General features: G+C 34.7%; 2 protein-coding genes across 4 annotated transcripts in view; both read right to left on the minus strand.

Annotated features, from left to right (window-relative positions):
• The window catches only part of LOC126736886 (zinc finger SWIM domain-containing protein 4-like), a 410,579-nt gene that overhangs the window by 106,529 nt on the left and 284,005 nt on the right, over positions 1–20,045 (minus strand). For both annotated transcript variants that reach the window (XM_050441498.1, XM_050441499.1), the window contains exons 4-5: positions 12,343–12,479; positions 4,618–5,079 (exon numbers count right to left, since the gene is read on the minus strand). In XM_050441498.1, the coding sequence (XP_050297455.1) occupies positions 4,618–5,079; positions 12,343–12,479 (599 nt within the window). The remainder of the gene's footprint in view (positions 1–4,617; positions 5,080–12,342; positions 12,480–20,045) is intronic.
• The window catches only part of LOC126736887 (recQ-like DNA helicase Blm), a 43,312-nt gene continuing 35,814 nt past the window's right edge, over positions 12,548–20,045 (minus strand). For both annotated transcript variants that reach the window (XM_050441502.1, XM_050441501.1), the window contains one exon: positions 12,548–13,180. In XM_050441502.1, the coding sequence (XP_050297459.1) occupies positions 12,635–13,180 (546 nt within the window). In that variant the 3' untranslated portion in view covers positions 12,548–12,634. The remainder of the gene's footprint in view (positions 13,181–20,045) is intronic.

The raw sequence follows: 20,045 nt of genomic DNA on the forward strand, positions 1-20,045 counted from the left end.
TGGCAAAAAGAAAAAAAAATTGAAAGAAATAAATCTTTTGATCTGTCATTCTTTGAATCTCTCGGTTTTATGGAGAGTAAATTATGAAGAGTCGGATTTGCCCGTCGAGAAACCAAATATTTCTCGGCTTTATTTTTAATTCTATCAATAGGACAATGAGATTACAGAAATTAAAAAACACAAAATTTTACTTACTTTAATAGCATGTTAAAATATAACAATAATATTAAAATTACAGATGTATGAACTTTGCTGTAGCAAGAGATATATGCCAGCGTCACAGGCAAATATCCAAACTTTTTGGCTATAGATATAAATATTGTTTCATTAAAGTCTTTAATAAAAATATTTTTTTTTTATAAGATCCTTAATTTTATCACTTAAAAAAAACCACCTTCACACAAGAAAATCTGGGCTCAGTAACTAACCCCCTGTTTCGCTTTCAAGCAAACCTGAATTAGTTCCTAACCCCCCTTCTTCCATATTTTCTGAGTACACAGTTAGGGTCCCAGTGCGACTGTTAAAAAACAGGCTCAATCCTTGCAAGCAGAGATCCCGAGAAGAAATGACCTCTGGTTAACTATTTTCTTCATAAACAGGGTCAGGATGGGGTTGGTTACTGGAAGTCACCATTGATGAAATAAGGCTAGCACTAAGAAAAGCAAAAAACAACAAGGCTCCTGGTGAGGATTGTTTGGTAGTTGACGTAACCAAGATTGGTGGTAACACCTTATTACAGAGGATCAAAACTCTCTTCAATATACGCCTTTCTGACCACACCTTACCAGACAAGTGGTATAAAGCCACTGTAATATTGCTCCACAAAAAAGAAGATATGGCTGAACTAGAGAATTATAGGCCAATAAGCTTGCTAAGCCAGCTAAGAAAACTGTCGAATAAAACAGACCACTCGTTTTTGCCTTTGACATGGTCGAACGGGATGCAATCGTGAACTCATTACAAAAGAGCCGTGTAGACTACCGATATACTCACCTAATACATGATATAAAATAATGTCACTATGAAGGTCAAATTGCACGAAAACACCAACACAATCCCTATCGAAAGAGGCATGAGACAGGGAAACACAATGCCATCAAAACTCTATATCACCGTTCTGAAGTATGCCTTCAAAGAATTGCACTGGGAAGAGAAGGGTATAAAATAAATGGTTGACACCTTACAAATCTGCGCTTTGCGGACGATATAATACTACATAAATAACCTAAAAGATATTAAGCTGACGCTATAGGAACCACAGGAAGTATGTTCTGAGATTGGTTTAAAAATCAACTTTTTAAAAACGAAATAAGCATATATCTAATACCAATTTTAAATCTTTTACCCCCTGATGATGGAAACCACTGTGTCCGAAACATGTAGGAAATTTTAAATCACTAAATGTTTAATAAATAAGTGGAGGGAGACTCCACTGCAAGTATGGACTATTTCTTCACTAAAATTTTATTTGTATAATTCCTAATAAAGTAATAAAAAGTAATATAAGAGTAATCTTCGTTATGTACCTATGTTCATACATCCATTTATTCCTCAATCATCTTGACAGGTGATTTTAACATAAATTACAATGGACAAGCGAGTTCTTCTGTTTAAAATATCCTAAGGAGTTTTAATCTTAGTATGCATGTAAATTAGCCGACGAGAATTACTAATCATGAAGCAACAATATTGGATTATGTGTGTTCAAATTTGAAAAATGTCTCTTGTAGTGCTCTAAATGCTTCTCTCTTAGATCACGAAGCGGTATTATCTAAATTTCCTTTCCTCAAGGACTCTTCATCAATAAAGAAAAATTCGCGTATATTTATCAAGAGGAACTTCGCAAAATTTAGAGCTCTTTGTGAAGAGGTCACATGGCCTTCAACTGAATTTGATAAACCACATGAGGTTCTAAAGAGGGTTTTTCAACACTAGTTTTGCTATCGTTAAACTCAAAAGTTATAGTCATGATAATCAACAATTCCATGATTACTATCATAAATATAGGACTATTTATAGGAACATCATAAAGTCGGCAAAAAGAAATTATTATGCATCAAGATTATCAGCCTCAAAAAATGTGTTTAAAGAAACTTGGTCAATTATAAATGACATTAGACAAGGTTATGGAAATTCCCATGTACCTGATTCCAGTATTATTACATCGGATAAGCTCAATGATTTCTTTTGCACAGTCGGAAAAAATCTAGCTTCTAAAATTGTGCCTTTGGAAACAAAGAACCTTTGGAATATTTGTCACACAAAAGAGTCCGCGATACATTCTTCTTATATCCAACAGATATAAATGAAATGAGAGTTCTGATTTCTGAAATAAAAAACAAAAAGTCTGCGGGGTGAGACTGCATGTCTCTTCGTATATTTCAAGAACTGAGTGCTTCTGCTATAAATTCTTTAGTAAATGTTATAGATAACTCGTTTTCAAGAGGGCATTTTCCAGACTTTTTAGAAAAGGCTATAATCATACCGTTACAGGTAGAGATGCTTCATGTTCTTCAAACTATAGGCCAATTTCTGTTCTTCCGACATCGGCTAAAATAATTAAAAAAACTCGTCATTGGTTTTTTAAATAGGAACAACGTACTGAATTCTAATAAATTTGGCTTTCGAGAACACATGGGGACGCATGACGCTCTTTTTGGATCAGCTGTACATGAGTCTAGATAGAGATGAGGTTTCTGGAGCGGTCTGCGATTTCATTTTTGATTCTGTCAGTCCTGAAATACTACTTAAAAAGCTTGAGATATATGAGTTTAAAGGTATATCCCTAAATTGGTTTGGGTCATATCTCACGGAAAGGATGCAGAGTGTGTCTTTGTCTGGCTCAGTTACAAGTTGTGGAATGCTGCCACAGGGGTCAGTGCTGGGACCTGTGTTATTTCTTTTGTTCATTAATGACATTTGCCTAGTGGCAATTATGGGCTATATTTGACACTTTTGGCCGAAAATACAAGCATCTTGTGGAATCACTGTGACTCTCAGGCATTACAGAATATAATTAATAATGAACAAAGGAGGGAGAAAGTAAACTCAAAGTCTAAATCTCATAAATCAAGCGTCTATTATAGGTTACGCGTTTCGCCGTATTAGGGCATCATCAGACCTAAACAAAATTATTAAAATTAAATGATACAGGACAGAACGCCAATTAACAGAAAAGACATACCGATCTAAATACAAAAGCCACACACCAACATCACACTAACATCAATAACAAATATAAAATAAAATGAGTTTACACCATCGTGTATCGTTATTGACTAAAATATGGACTTTAAAACGCCAAATATCACATCCAGTACATATTATACATATTATCTGAACAGGAATGAAAACAAATACAATTATGAAAAGACAAAAAATATAAAAAAGCTTTTTCAAAAAAATGATTTAATTTAATAGGGATCGAACCAGAGACCACTGGATCCGAAGTCCGAATTCATAGAGAGAGAGAGTTGGATCAAAGTTCAGTTAGAATGGCGTATTTTGCCTTAATTGAAAGTAATTTGAAATATGGTCTTCCCTTTTGGGGTAGCTGCAGTGGTTATCTTTTTAAGTCTTTGTTTGTATTACAAAAGAGGGCAGTTCGAATTATGTACCATGTTGGATTAAGGGAGTCATGTAGGCCTGTGTTTTTAAATAAAGTTTGTAATTATTATTATATCGACCTTGTCTGTTTATTCTTGACAGTATATGTTTAGTTCATAGAAAATATAGACATCTTATTATACAAGGGCGATATAATACTCGCCAAGAATAACATGTACCTTTACAAATGCCCTTGTAAAGGATATCATTTATATATGATGCAAAAAAGGTATAACCATTTGCCCTCACAATGTAGAAACCTAAATATCTTTAAGAAGCTCCAATGTCAGTGTAAAAAACTCTTGATTAGTAAGGCTTATTACACCTTACATGAATTTTTTAATGATCGACTTGTATGAGTAATGTTAAGATTTATGTACCCACCTTATTTTATTTTATTTTGTTTTATTTTTTGTTTGTGTCAAGTGCTATATTTATATGTCAATTTTATGTTAATCTTTCGACAATAAAGCATGTTTTAACTTTGACTATTAAAATAAATAAAAATTAAGTTTTGGTACTTTTTTATGTCAAGTATTTCTGATAAATTTTACTCGAAACATTCTAAACGTGCACTTTTTTTTTTCATTTACATCACTAGATGTAATGCAACAATATTCATTCAATGAATTTTTGAATAATTTAACTCTTACGTCCTAAACGTAATTTTTCAGTATTTGCTGATACTTTCTTTATTATAATAAATTTTAACTTAATTATAATTACTTTTATTCCCTTAATTGTCTTGTATTTGAATTTATTATAGTATCAACATCAAAAACATGATGTGATTTTTAGATTTTACTTTCAACGTCAACTTTTCAGATTTTACGTCAACTTTCTTTTTTTTTTCTGTATCTGTATAGAGCAAATACCAAAATAAACCTATACGTCCATAGATAGATCAACATCACTAAAATTATATAAAAATTTGTTTTTTTTTTTAATTTAGAACGGTTATACACCCGCTGCTTCCAGTAAATCGGAAAGATTTTTCTCAACTGTACATACCGAGTCTCTTTGTCCTCCATTCAGTTGCGCTCGAAAATCCGGATCTTCCGGCGGACACACGTCCACCCTGACCCACTTACTTAGCTGCACCTCCCATTGCACCTTTTCCATTGGGGCGCAACCGGGATTAAGGACGATACACACCCAGAGGGACCCCAACTGATCCCAGAGCTGTCTGCACTTATCGGTCATGGGCGTGCCTTGGGTCTTCCAGAGTTGCAAACGCGGATCTTGTAAAAACTGATCGGTGATTAAAGTCAACATCCGCGCGCCGTTTGAATCTTGGGCTCGTAACATTTCTCTCACTTTTGAAAAGAGCGAATTGAGTTGTTTGTTTGCGTTGTAATAAGCGCCTTGCGCAAGGTAAGATCTCACTTGCTCGCAGACTTGCGTTTCGTCTAGGTGCCATGAATGAGCATCGTCTGCGGCCGCACCAGCTGTTGGGTCGGGAGCACCAGCAATCTAAAAGGAAATAGCATAAAGTTTAAAAGAAAAAATGTATTAAAACTAAGAGGCCTTAAAAACCACAAGAAAACTCAGGCAAGAGTCATTTTTCCTAACAAGCAGTTTAAGAATGATCTAATTTTTCATTTAAAGCTCTAAAATAGTTTTAAACCTAAAATCAAATGCACATGGTTGTGTTTTAATATTGGCATCAATGTTGCAACACTATATTCCAAACCTACCTCCAGATATTACGCATATTATAAGCTGTTGCTTAGATACTGGGTATTTCCTGAAGATCAAACTTTCTCAAATACCACATATTATATAACATCTGGAGTACCTCAGGGATTTGTTTTGGGACCTGTGGTATTTCTAATGTATGTTTTTGATCTGTTTAATGTTACAAAATACTGCCAAATCCATTGGGCGGTTTAGAGCTTTTTGTACAGGTACTACTAAAGTTTGGTTGACACTGCAAAATATTTTAATTTTTTTTTTTTTAATGATGAGTTGCGCTTTAAGTTTCTACTGTCATTAAGAAGTCATATTATGCTTTGAAGCCATGGTTTACAAACTTTTTAAGTATTGCATCGATTTTAATTATGATATTTTAATAGATCTTGTCTGAGGCACTATAAGATTATAGATTATAGATCTATAAGATGTACCAACGGAACCCCTTAATTTGTGTAAGTAATTTTAATAACTTTTGTAATTTAACAATTTTAATCTATATTTTATTTGTAATAATAATATCTATATTATATTTATAAGTTTCCTTGGTTCTTTTATAGTATCCCTGATGATGTACATGTTATATGTCCGAAACATGTCGGATTAATATTATTTTTTAAATAAATTTAGTGGAGATGACCGAAGTATCTTTAGTTACCCATTGACCTATTAATTCCACTGCAAGAATGGACTACTTCTTCAACCTGTCATTTTACTCCGATATCTGTATTCTTATATTCTTAAAGAAAAAGCACTGGCTGAAAGAAAACAGTGCACTAATGCTTTAGTAACAAGAATTTGTTTTTAAAAATATTGCAAAGTTGGCTATTATGACAAAAGAAAAATGTAGAAGTTTCCATGACAAAAAGAGTGTTGACGAAAAACAATGAAAAACACAAAGTCACCGTCTTTTTCATTGTTTTTCATTGTTTTTCGTCTGTTGTATACGTCGGTCTCTTTGTGAAAAATGGATGAGATTTTCTTATTAAAAAGAGTGTTGTCAACGAATTACAGATTTAATTTTGCTGTACATTTTTGAGTTATTTGAAGCGTTTTATAAGTTATTTTTGAAAGTGTGTTTTGGAACTGTTGTGTAAGCGATAGGTTTAAAAACGATGAGCCCAGAAGAAGTAACACAAGCCGTTGCTCTACGAGATTCGTAATATACCCAATCGGTCTTCCGATTAGATATATTCCATAAAAGCTTTGCCATCCACGCAATAACGTATCCGAAAATTAAAAAATTAAATTATTCAATTATTTTTGTAGCTTTGTTTTCTATCTCTTGTTTTTAGGCCTAAGTTTTAAAGCTATTGTTTTTAATGAAATAAAAAAAAATTGATTTTTATAAGTTTTAAACATATGAGTCTTTTAAAAGGAATAATAAAATTTCGTACAGTTTTCGTGTTTCGGGTAGAGGGCGCTCGATGCGTTAGTTTTTACTTTTTTAGAACCCCTAATTATTTTTCAGCCCCGTATATCAGTTGTATCAGTTCAAAAGTATCAAAATAGATTCCTTTTTTAATTTTACATAAAAAATGTATACCTTATTAAAGTCGCTAGGAGCAACCATTTTCGACATAATCACCATTTTTCAAAAAAATGTTTAAAATAATATTTATTTAGATCCAATGCTTATTAGCAGAGTGTTATTCATAGATGTGGCTACATTTACTTGACGCGGCTTATTTCACTTTAGAAATGCTTATACAGATCGTGTTTTCGTTCGTTACTTATAGGAAACCGCATAGAGGCGAAATTTTGCAACATCGCGCGTGTACGAGTGCCTGCGACAGAGCACCGCCCCGGCCGGCCCGAGAACGGGATTAGTAAACATCTGACTTTCGTGGGAGCTGCGTCGTTTGGCGACAAAATGTCCCAAAATATTACGCGAAAATCCAGGCATTTTTAAAATATTTATTCTAATGCGGGTTTTACAGACATGACAATATGTAAAACCCGCATAGAATTGTAATCTTAAAATGTTTAATATGCTGTGTTTTGCATAATGAAAATTAAAGCGTTATTCTAATAAAAAATAAAATATCAACTCTAATAAAAATCAGAAATATAACTTTAATAAACAAACTTAACAACATATCATTTTTTAAATAAAAGGCTCGAATAAACCGCCTTCTTTTGCTAAACAAAAACTTAACCTATCGTAAAAGCTATTTCGCACCTCCAAAAGAGTTTCAGGTAAAATGGAATTGGCACCTTCGACAATTTTATTTCGCATCTCCTCTAAATTTGTTGGCCTACTAAATTCATGCTTGTAAATGGTCTTCTTAAGGTAACCCCACAGATAAAAGTCATTTGGAGACAAATCTGGAGATCTAGGAGGCCATTTAATATCGCCAGTCCCACTAATAAGGCGGTTTTTTTTTTTTTTTTTTTTTTTTTGGGTCGGTGGAGAAATTTTTTATGAACACTGGTTACGCGGCGCCGTCCCCAGTAGTGTGGGACTCAGTGTCGAGTCTGTCTCGTCCTATACCCACTAAAACTCCACCGCTGGGTGGTGCCTTGTGGCTCCCTACACTGCGGTCTGCTAAGAAGCAGTCCTATTGTGTCCCATATGTTTAGTCCCACAGGTTCAATTCTGTAGCTTCAAGGAAGTCCAGGATTGTGCCCAGTGGTAGATTTTTTATACCCTCTGGTGCGGGTTTCTCTTCCCCCAGGAATGTTGCCCTGGTTTGATTAAATGCTTCACAGAAGCACAGTATGTGAAGAGTTGTTTCGTCCTCCTCATTGCATCCCCTACATAGCGAGGTAACTGATTTCCCTAGCGTATGCAGGTGTTTCCTGCTGGGTGCATGGCCTGTAAGTAGCCCTGCAACCTTTCGCAGTTGTTGTCTGAAGAGGCCCAGTATGTTCTCACCCTTCTTGAAGGGTGGGCTGCCTATAAGTTGTTTGGATTGTTCCATCTTTGGCAGCTGCTCTCAGTAGAATTTGTTCTGGTTTGTTAGCCAGTTGCCGATTTCCCTCTTCCAGGTCTTATCGCTGACATAACATGTTGGTTCAGGGCCTACCAGGCTGTTGCTGGCTCCCTGGGTTGCAAGTTGGATAGCCCTTCTTGCAGCCTTATTGTTGCCCATATTCTCTGCTAGGATTATCTCTGGCCTATTTTGCGCTTCGGCGAGGTTCCTGAGATCCTCCCAGCAGCTTTGCACAGTCCTTGACTTAGTCTCGAACTGTTGTAGTGCAAGTGTCGCAGCCTGGTCTCCTGTGAAAATTGCGAAGGTTTTGCCTCTTGGCAGCCCTTCTCTCATCAGTTGGACACAGGTTTGAATTCCTATTATGCTTGCCTGTAAATTTGTTGTTTCGAGGCCCAGGTTTAGCATAAGTTGTCTGCCCTGTTGTTCGTCCTCCACCATGCCCACAGCTACCCCGATCTTGGATCGTTTGGTTGCCGTGTGCCATACTGAGTAACCTCTTTGCCTGAGCCTGTTCGCTTCTGCGTCCAGTGGTCCCCTTTTTTCTTTGATGATAAAAGGTTTGTCTAGGTATGTGACCTTGGTTCTGTCTGTTCTTAGGGCCAGGCGCCCAAGGTCCTGTATCTTGTCAAATAGGGCATTGTGCCCATCTTTCGATAGGATTGTTGCGCCATTTGACAGCAGTCTTTTCGCCCCCGTTATAGCTTCAGCCCGTACCACTAAGTGTAGCGGGCTTAGTCCTATCAGGTTCTCTAGGGCAGCAGTCGGCGTTGTTAACATCGCTCCTGTTATGCCCAGACATGCTATTCGTTGTGTTTTGTTGAGTATCTGTATTACAGTCCTCTTTTCTGCCGCATGCCACCATATAGGTGCTGCGTATGTAATGATGGGTCTAACCATTGTCGTGTACATCCAATGTACCATTTTTGGTGACAGTCCCCATGATCTACCGAACATTCTCTTGCAGTACATAAGAGTTTTCGTGGCTTTATTTGTAGCTTGGATTACATGTTTCTTGAAGCTGAGTTTTTTATCCAGGGTTATACCTAGATATTTGACCTCGTCTTCAAGTCGCAGATTTTCTCCATAAAATTTTATGTTTCTACTGGGCTCTAGTTTCCTTCTTTTGGTAAAGGAAACCAGAGTAGTTTTTGTGGGGTTTACCCTTAGTTGTTCTTCCTCACACCAGTGCTCGACAGTAGTCAGGGCTCTTTGCATTTTTTCGAATACATAAGCCTGACTACCCCCTCGTGTAAGGATGACTATATCGTCAGCATATCCTATAGCAAGGATAAGCTGCCTCTCCAGTCGTATCAGCAAGCTGTCCGATACAAGGTTCCACAGCAGCGGTGACAGTACGCCCCCTTGCGGTGTTCCCCTGCACACTTTGGCCTTAACCGTTGTGCTGTTGAGATTTGCTGCTACTTTCCTATGATTTAGCATTTGGGTTATCCAGCCGCCAATCATGGGATGTATTCCTCGTGCTGCTATCGCACGGTTGATTGAGTCATATGATGTATTGTCGAATGCTCCCTCAATATCTAAGAAAGCTCCTAGGGCGATCTCTTTGTTGTTCAGAGATTGTTCGACCCTCTGGGTTATCTCGTGAATCGCTGATTCACAAGATTTACCTGTTTGGTAGGCATACTGGTGTCGATGTAGAGGGTTGACCCGTAATACATTGTCCCTGATATGCCTTTCTATGAGCTTTTCCTCTGTTTTTAGGAGGAATGATGTAAGGCAGATTGGTCGGAAGGATTTAGGTTTCGTATAGGAGTCGCGTCCCGTCTTTGGTAGAAATACTACTTTTGCTTCCCTCCAACTCTCTGGTATATGCGCCGTGGCTAGACTTGCCCGCATTATTTTACATAGTGCAGGCAGCAGCAGTTCGCTACCCCGCTGTAAATAAGGCGGTTAGGAAAAGTATTTGTTAAAAATTCTTTTACCCTAGCCGCGTTATGAGCAGGACAGCCATCTTGCTGAAAATAAACCGATTCCAGGTCTACATCAGGTAGGATTTGAATGGCAGGAAGAACTTGGTTTTGCAGCAACTCAAGGTACTTTTGGGCGTTTAAAGTGCCATCAATAAAAAATAGGCCTATAACATTGTCGCCCAAAATACCTGCTCAAACATTCAATTTCTGAGGATACTGGGTACGAAACTGAACTGTGCTTGTTTTCCTGAGACCAATAACGAACAATGGAAGGATTGTGTTTACCATGTAATGGAAAAGAAGATTCATCAGAAAACAAAATATTTTTAAAAAAATATTCGTTTTCATTTGCCTTTTCCATCATGGTTTCACAAAATTCCATTCTTCGCCACTGGTCTTCAGGAAATATTTCCTAAGTTTTTGAATACTTGAAACATTTGTACCCATATTTTTTCCAGATACGAGCAACAGTTTTATTGCTCATTCCCAGTTCCTCTCCAACACTTCTAGTGGACAGTGTCGAATCAAGTTCTAGGGTACTGCAAACAGTTTCTTCCCGCCGTTCTATATCCTGGATCACTTTAACAGGTGGATTGAACAGCTTGACGTTTTGTGTGGCATTTTTTACAATCTTGAAGACAAAAAGATGTCTCAAAATTTGTAACCACATTTAAAACCGTTTTTGCACAAGGAATCGGTCTATTCTCAAATGTCACTGAAAACAAATCTCTACATTGTACTGCCGAATTGCCTCCATGCCCGATGTTGCCATTATTTTGGGTAATACGTAGCTCACGATAACACGATCTGCATGTGGGATACTGAAAACCCCCCCTTCAGTTGTCAGTCATTTCCAGCATGAATTTAAAGTTAATATTTGGTGTGATATTATTGGAAATCATATAATAGGCCCCCATGAATTACCACCTAATTTGAACGGAGACTCGTACTTAAATTTCTTACGAAATGAACTTGGAGGTCTTTTAGAAGATATACCATTAAATGTTAGGCAGAACATGTATTTTATGCAAGATGGGGCGCCAGCGCATTTTTCTCTACAGGTATGCAATTATCTTGAACAATAATCAATCCCGAACGTTGGATTGGCCGTGGAGGACCAATTGTTTATGATAGTCCTATAAATAATATAAATGAACTAAATGTAAAAATTATAAATTCTGTAAACATGTTAAAAAATAATGAGGATCTCCTTTTTAAAATACGGCATTCATTGGTTAAACGTATTTTGAAAATGCATTGAAGTTAATGGAGGGCATTTCGAACAGTTGTTATAGTAGCGTTATTTGTATGTTTCTTTGTTTATTATTGTTTTTAGTATAATTGTTTGAAAATAAAATCTAACAAAAAATAAATATCATTTACTTTGGTTATGATATAAGAATTAACAAAAAAATCGTAATATTTTTTTTATTTAGTAACTATTCTAATTTTACATAAATATCAATAATCTAAGGTATTAATTTTATTTTATTTAGGATTACATTGCTAAAAATCTAGTAAATTTAAGTCATTCCCATATTATGAAAACGTAAAAGTGCGATTATTTCGAAATGGGTTGCTCCTAGCGACTTTAATAAAGTATACATTTTTTATGTAATATTAAAAAGGAAATTATTTTGTTACTTTTTAAACCAATATACAGACCTGCAAAAAAGTTAGGGGATTTAAAAAAGTAAAAACTAACGCAACGAGCGCCCTCTACCGAAAACACGAAAACTGTATACGAAATTTTCTTTTTCTTTTTAAAAGACTCGTATGTTCTAAATTTCATGTCAGTATGTCATTTGGTTCAGGATCTATGAGAAAAAAACGATAAATCAAATATTACTTTGACACCCTGTATTTCACTTACTATTAAAGTTAGGATAAAGCAAGTTGACCTCAATCACATTATTTTGACGTAAGGAATCTACTGTTGTTCTATGTCCCATTACTTTCGGGACACACTGTATATTAGTTGAAATCTATACTTCATAAAATAGTTTTTTTCGAACCACAATGTTGAAGACGAGAAATATCAGAATCTGCACTGCAGAAATCTTAATTTGTCGGCCTTTTATTTGCATGCATAATTTTGTATTTCACTTCTAAATATTTTATATATTGTATTTTTGCCACTTAAAAACATTTATTATTAGTATTATTATTATCATTACCTGATTAATTTCGCTACGTTGTTGTAAAATTTCATCAGCAAGCTTTTGGGCGGTCGGCAACACTTCCGTATGATGTTCCGCTATCAGATACTGAACGAATTTCTGTAGCTGTTGTCTGTCCATTTGCAGTAAAGTTTCTGTAATAATGAGAGAATTATTTAATTAATTGTTATTTAATGGAGACAGAGTAACAAAATAAAACAGCTTTTCAAAAAAAGTAAAAGTTTTATTATTCCTATTATTACATAATTATTTACAAGAAGTAAATCAGAATTCAACAAACATATAAAGATTAACTAATGTGTAAAATTGGCATGAGACCCAACCCTCCTCCTCCACCTCCTCTACCGCCCTTTTTTCCTTTCCAGCCGCTACTAGAAATTTTCCCTTTTGGGGATGCGGCTTTCTTTTTATAGGCCACCCGTCTCTTTTTAAATCCGCCCCGTTTGTTGCCCCACCCCCCTCTTTTTCTCTTCACTCCACCCCCTCTCGCATTTTTGGGAGAGAATCTTTGAGATCCTGTCGGCTGGAAATCTTGTTCTTCATAATCGGACGCGGATTCTTCGATCAGATCCTGGCGTGACGTTTTAAGTTCCGTTAAAGGTTGGATGGCGTCGTGCTTCTCTCGGTACTCTTTGGTGATTTTCAAGAAATATTCTCCGTATTTGTTGTAATTCGCCGCGGTAACATGCTGGATTTTTAGCATTTCTTCTTTGGTTTTTGGTAGATGAACCGACATCGATTGTATGGCGGATAAGTTCATTACCGAAGAAAGAGTGAGGTTACGCTCCATCGCGATGCGGCGGCATTCCTCTAGTAGTACCTCGTGACATTCCACCTAAAATTGAAATATAACTATAGGTATTTGCAAGCAAATACAGTAGAAAATAAAGGTCTTATTTCGCCAGAAATTCCTTTTTTATTATGACGACCAGTTTCTAACTTCTTTAAATGTTAAGGTTGCCTTTAAGGGTATTATTCACCTACAAATTCCTGTTTTCAGGATAACTTTGTTATTTTACAATATTTTTTAATGCGGTTTTCACTAATAAAATGTACAAATTTTTTTCAAGAGTTGATAGGTGCTAGTTTTAAACTAAGTAATCTAATGTAACGAGTGATTTTGCATCCCCACATTCTAAAAAAACATGTGCCTCTGAGACATGTTATTTTGTTTATTTTCTCTTTACATATCAATTTTGAAGTTATAGCATGTTGAATTTGAAAGTGAGACACACATTTTTTAAAAATTAATTAAACTTTGGGGTTTAATATACTTCGTTTTGTCCTTCTTATTAGATTTTTATTATTGCGTTACTACGCTTGGCACACACACTGTTTAATTAATCTTTATTAATTCTAATTTTATATAAATGTTGGATTGTCTGTCTTTTTTTCTCATATCGTTGATTTTGTTATAATTAATTTATTTTATGATTTATTATCTTTATTTTACAATTTTTATATAGATTTTTATTAGGCTGTACATTATAAATTAATTTGTAATATTAATGTAGTATTGTTGTAATTAAAGTACAGGGTGGTGCGATTTCGACTGTTTTAACAGAAAACTCGTATTTTCCGAACGAATAGAAAAAATTTGACTTATATGTCATGAGCTCAAATTTTGTAAAAAAAAAATTTTAAGTTATCAAAATTTTACTATGTCAAACTGTTTGGCTGCTAGGGGGCGTTTCTTGAATTTGGTCGATTTCGGTAATTAGCCATAACTTTTTTGTTATTAAAGATAATTGACTTCTGAAAACACTTTCTCGAAGTACTTTTTAATGATAAATATTTTTATGTTATATATTTTTATACAGGGTGTTTCATAAAGTTGATATTCCAAAATTTTTTTTTCTTATGGAACACATATTATTTTTTTATAAGTTCTTAAAGCCCTTGAAATCCTCTTTTCAAAAATATATAACACCATACAGGGTGATTGATGGTTGATGGTACCTTAGACGTTTACGGAGAACGGAAAATAATTTTTTTTTGAAAATTTGGCAACATGGGTTTTAGCTGATGATCTAACGATTAAAAATATTTTTAGCGATGCAGCGTTGCCGCTTATACCAAAAAGTAGTAGCAACTTTGTTATTTTAAATGGAATACCCTGTATATTTTTTTATTTTCCGATCCGCTATCATTTTATGATTGGTTCTGTATAAGGTGTTCCTATACCTATCTTTAGTGGTTTTCGATTAATTATTTTTCTTTAGAATTAATTATTTTCTTTATTTTTTGACGAAAACATAGATCCAAATAAATTTGTATTACTACGGCACTGGAACGCGCAGAACCTTGAAATTATAAACGTAATTTTTATAGAAGTAAGCTATGGAAAAATTTATTTCCTTAGATTATAAACTTAATATTTTTCGACATATTATAAAAAAATAAAGAAATTAACAATAATTTCTAGGCATATTTACAGAGTTTAATAATAATTATAAACTTATATTACAAACTAGAACCATTTTTTTCAAAGTAGGTGTTCAAACTGAATACCTTTTTTTTCGAATACATAATAAACACCTTTTTCTAACTGATTTACAAGCGTTTATAAGCTCAAGAGGTCTAATAGCACGAAAAGCTTGCCTAGTCGCTACTTGCAACTCTTCCTGTGTTTCGATAGTTCTTCCTTTAAAAACTAAATCCTTCAATCTCCCCCATAAAAAAAAATCTAATGGCGTTAGGTCGCAAGACCTAGCAGGCCACAATATAGCTCCCCCCTAGTACCAATCCAATGATCTCGAAATTCCTGATTTAAAAAATCAGTCGTAATTCGTGCGTTGTGCGAAGGACAACCGTCTTGCTGATAATACGTGTTTCGAACTCTCACTAATGGTAAATTTTCCAAAAATGGTGCAACATATGTTTGTAAAAAATTTACATAATCTTGGGCAGTCAAAATTTCATTAAAAAAATGAGGACCCAAAAATCTACCTCGACTCCGTTGGTCAGATTAGTTTGAATGGCGGTTATCATAGTTTTTAGATCGTTTTGTCTATTGTGTTGTAACGGTGCTTTTTAGAGGTTATTGTTTTAAACCTAAGTGTATTATTTGTTATCTTATGATAAGATTTACTCGTTTAATTTTAACTGTACCGTTCTATATGTGCCTTTGTTTTGACAAATCTCGTTTTTAACCATGTAAGTTGAAATTTGTTTTTATTCAGTATTTTACCAATTTTTGATAAGCCTAGTATTATCTATGTAAATTTTGTCTTTTAGTTTTATTCCTCGATCTGATGATGCGATAAGATTCTAATCGCGAAACCGGTCGTCATAATAAAAAATGAATTTCTGGTGAAATAAGACCTTTATTTTCTACTGTATTCGCTTGCAAATACCTATAAAATACATCCCAGAACATGGACACCGTTCTCCAAACTATGAAATATAACTGTGTAAATATTAAAAAGTTTAAATTTGTTAAATATTTAGAACACAAAATGGCCAACCGGTTAAGATAATACCTCGTTAGAAAGGGATTTTAATTTCCTTTTAGAATATGTTATAATATAGTGTGTTCCATTTAAAAAAATGCACATACGACAATTTTTGTATCTAGCGGTAAAATCACTAATTTTGAGCAACCCTGTATAACGTAGAACAAATGGTTGTAGTGAAAACTAATGTACAATACTTCCGTAAATTACGTTTATAATTTCAATTTTTTCCGCGTTCCAGTGCCGTAGTAATAAAAATTTATTTGGAGCTATGTTTTGGTCAAAAAATAAGGAAAATAATTAATTTCTCGAAAATCATTAAATATAGGTATAGGAACAACTTATACAAAAAAAAATCATAAAGTGATAGCGGATCGGAAAATAAAATAATATAGAGGGTATTTTATTTAAAATAACAAAGTTGCTACTATTTTTTGGTAAAGGCGGCAACGCTGTATCGCTAAAAATATGTTTAATCGTTAGATCACCAGCTTAACCCTTTCGTCCTGAACGGTACACATTAGAGATGTTGATTTTCGTTACTTTTGATTACTCGTTACTAATCGTTACTCGACTATTAAGTAATCATTTAAAGTATTCGTTACTTTGATTACTATGAAAATACCGCTATCGGTATCGATTGACAATAATCATGTACAAAAATTAATAATAAATATAAAAAAAAATTAAAATTTAATTAAAAATAAAAATGCTGATTTGGTATTTACCTATTAATTAAAATATATTGTTTTAAAAAAAATTTTATTATTATAAAAAAAAACAACAAAACGTAACATTTCGAAAAATAAAACTTATAAATGTTGGTTATTATGTAAAAAATGATCATTTCCACGTTTTCACCTTTTAGCCTGTTTCTCCTTTCTGACAATATCTGTCCTGCGGTGGAAAATGTCCTTTCAGATGGGACTAATGTTGCTACTATGCATACGTATTTTTTTTTGCTAATTTACAAAGATGAGGATATATTACTGTTCTAGCTTTCCACCAGTCTAATGGATTTTCTTTTCTGTTCAAAAGATCCTCAGCTATATAAGAGCGACATTCTAAAATAGCTGCTGTTTTTGTATCAATTTCTTTTCGCGCAGTTGCAATTTTATCAAAATCTGCACAAATTAAATTTTTCTGTCGTTCCGTTTCGGAATCTGCTTCTTCTAGTAGATTCTCAGTTTCACGTGGTAAATCCCGGCGTTCTGCACCTATCATCCGAGCTACTTCTGTTTCCAAGTGTTCTTTGGCCAAATTGAAATTATGTTCTGATGAAAACACTTTAAAACGTGCATACATACGTACGGTGGTCTGCGCTTGATGCTGTATAAATAGTATAGAGTATAGGTATTAGGTATAGTAATCAAAGTAATCATATGTTTTTGAATTCGGTATTCGTTACTTCGGGTATCAATGAGTAACGAGTACTCCTGTAACGAATAGTTACTTTTTCAACATCTTTAGTACACATATGTACCAGGAAAATTTAAAAATTCCTGTTTGTAAAATAAAGCGTTTTATTTGGTATAAATGTGTGCCGGTCCGGTGTATCAGGCTTCCGCAGTGTACCTACAATATGCATTGTGGTAAATGTGTGGTTATGTTGATTTAGTTAGCACGTGTATTTAGTGGCGGCAGTATTACTGCAATAAAATTAGTTACTTAGGACACTCAAAGTGCTTATTTATGCAGATTTTTTTTATTAAGTTTTATTTATTATTCAATTGCAAGTGCAGTGCTGTTACAAAGGTAGGTCAAAACTATGTTTTATTTTTGTATTTTTGGGTATGTCCGTGTGATACATATACAGTAGCGAGCAAAAGTAAAGAAACTTTTTTTTTTATTTTTAAATTTATTTTATTAAAGTTAACTAAATTTTTTTTATCCTATAATACTACACCAAACTAGATAATAAACATAAAACATAAACAGTATAATTCTACTTATTATAAAGCCATACGTAAATTAATTAAAAAAAAACAGGGAGCAAAAATAGAGAAACACATATTTAAAGAAAATATACAGATATAATCATTCAAACCTCGCCTATAGGAACTAGTCTATGAGCGTAAGCGAGAGGGGACATATGGAGGCCGCATGAGACAGACAGAGGGCACAATACATGCCGTTTCCAAATTAATACGTTTGGCAACACTGATATTTCTGCCGCACGGCTCTCCGCTCGTTCATCGAAAACGAGACCATTCTTATCCCCACCACACGGCACCGCCAATATGAGATTGCATTTTAAACGTTTAACGTTATTTTTATTTCTAGCTTCCTGCTTAATCAGCAAAGATTAAATTCAAAATCGCTTGCTATTTTCTTGTTAAAATGTGTTCTCTTGAGGAAAAAAAGCAAATTATTAAGTGGTATTATGTCGGCAGTTCTGTCGATAAAATATCAGGCAGAATTGCATTCACGTTTGAAAATCGGCCCATTCCCGTACGCAGCACAATTTTTGCCATTATCCATAGGTTTGAGACCTTTGGGTGCTTGCAAGGATTGCAGGAAATGCTACTCAAATGAGCAACCATCTGTTGTTACACCGCTAGGCGAGGAAAGGGAGCTTCGAGAGGTTAATGTTTGTGCTGTTGATGAAATGAACTTTCCTTGCAATAGTACAACCATTGGCAAAGAAACGGATATTGAGCCTTTAAGGGTTAGAAGAATTTTAAAAAGAAATAAGTACATGTGCTATAAGTTGCACAAAACCCAAGAAATTTTCCCACAGGACCATGAGAGACGGATGGAATTTTGCCATGAAGTATTGGAAAGGGCAAATCGGGACGAAATATTAATTAGTAACATTTTGTTTTCAGATGAGTCCTCTTTCTCTATTTGTGGTAAACATAATCCGTCCATTACAGTGGGTTATTCGAGGGAAAATAAGCACATAGGCATACCAACACGTACACAATACCAAAAGGTTAATGTATGGGCTGGCATTTTAAATGATTCAATTATAGGCTTTTTTATCAATGGAAACCTTAATGTCAACAAATACCTTAATCTTTTGAGGGATGAAGCTCTTCCTGCTATTCGAGGGCTCAATATCAATTTAGAACAAGTTTGGTTTCAACAGGATGGTTGTCCCGCTTATAACGCATTAGTGGTACGTCAATTTCTCGACATCTTTCCCTGATCGAACAATCAGTGGAAACGGTATTTTTAAATGGCCCGCCAGAAGCCCCGATTTAGCCCTCAATGATTTTTTTTTGGGGATACCTAAAAGAACAAATTTATAGGCACGAAAATGAATGGGCTACTAAATTAAAGAGCTTGGTGTTAAAATTAGGCAAGCATCTCCATTGAAATGTTGTCGAACACGAGAAGGTCGTTTTATGATCGATTGACGTACTGCACTGCTAAACAGGGTGGCCTTTTTGAACCTGCCATAAGATTATTTTTATTTTTATTTAATATTATCAAATTAACTTAATTTTTTGCTTTATTTTGAATTAATTTTTTTATTTCCTGTCCAATATTTAGTTAATTTATGTTTACAACATTATTGCAATCGGTTTTTACTTTATTTTTTGCCGTTAGGACAGGCAGCAACAAAAACTCAAACTAATTTTTTTTTTAATTTGCCACAGAGCAGCGCATCCCCTCTTGAACGCCTTAAGAATACTGAAAGGTTTCGGTTTCGAGCTTGGGCGGGGTCCGCTGCTTCGAGTGTGTTGTCACAACGTTGCCAGACCTACCGCGATATATAATTCCTATAGGCGAAGTTAGAATGATCATATCTGTATAATAACAACAAATTAATATTTAGTTGCATATCCCTTATTTTTAATAACTGCAAGGCATCTCCTTTTCATAGATCCAATCAGATTCCCTAAGGTCTCCTTGGGTACAAAATGCCATGCAGCTTTAACAGCTTCAAACAACTGGTCTCCATTTTTAAATTTTTCGGGATGTTCCTTACGAATTTTTTTGTCTACTAAATTCCATAGATTCTCTATGGGATTAAGGTCAGAACTCTGAGCTGGCCACTTAACAACAGTTATTTTTTTGTCCTCAAAATTTTTTTTTATAATTTTAGCTGAATGCTTCGGATCATTGTCGTGTTGAAACCTCCATTGCAATGGCATGTTTTCCTCTGCATATGGCAACATATTATCAGTTAATATTTCTAAATATTTAAACCGATCCATAAACCCATCATCACTTTGACAATGGGGCCCATTTCCATACCAGAGAAACAACCTCACACTTGTACATTTCCCCCTCCAT

This window comes from Anthonomus grandis, chromosome 5, assembly GCF_022605725.1.
Source record: "Anthonomus grandis grandis chromosome 5, icAntGran1.3, whole genome shotgun sequence".
Taxonomy (NCBI): Eukaryota; Metazoa; Arthropoda; class Insecta; order Coleoptera; family Curculionidae; genus Anthonomus; species Anthonomus grandis.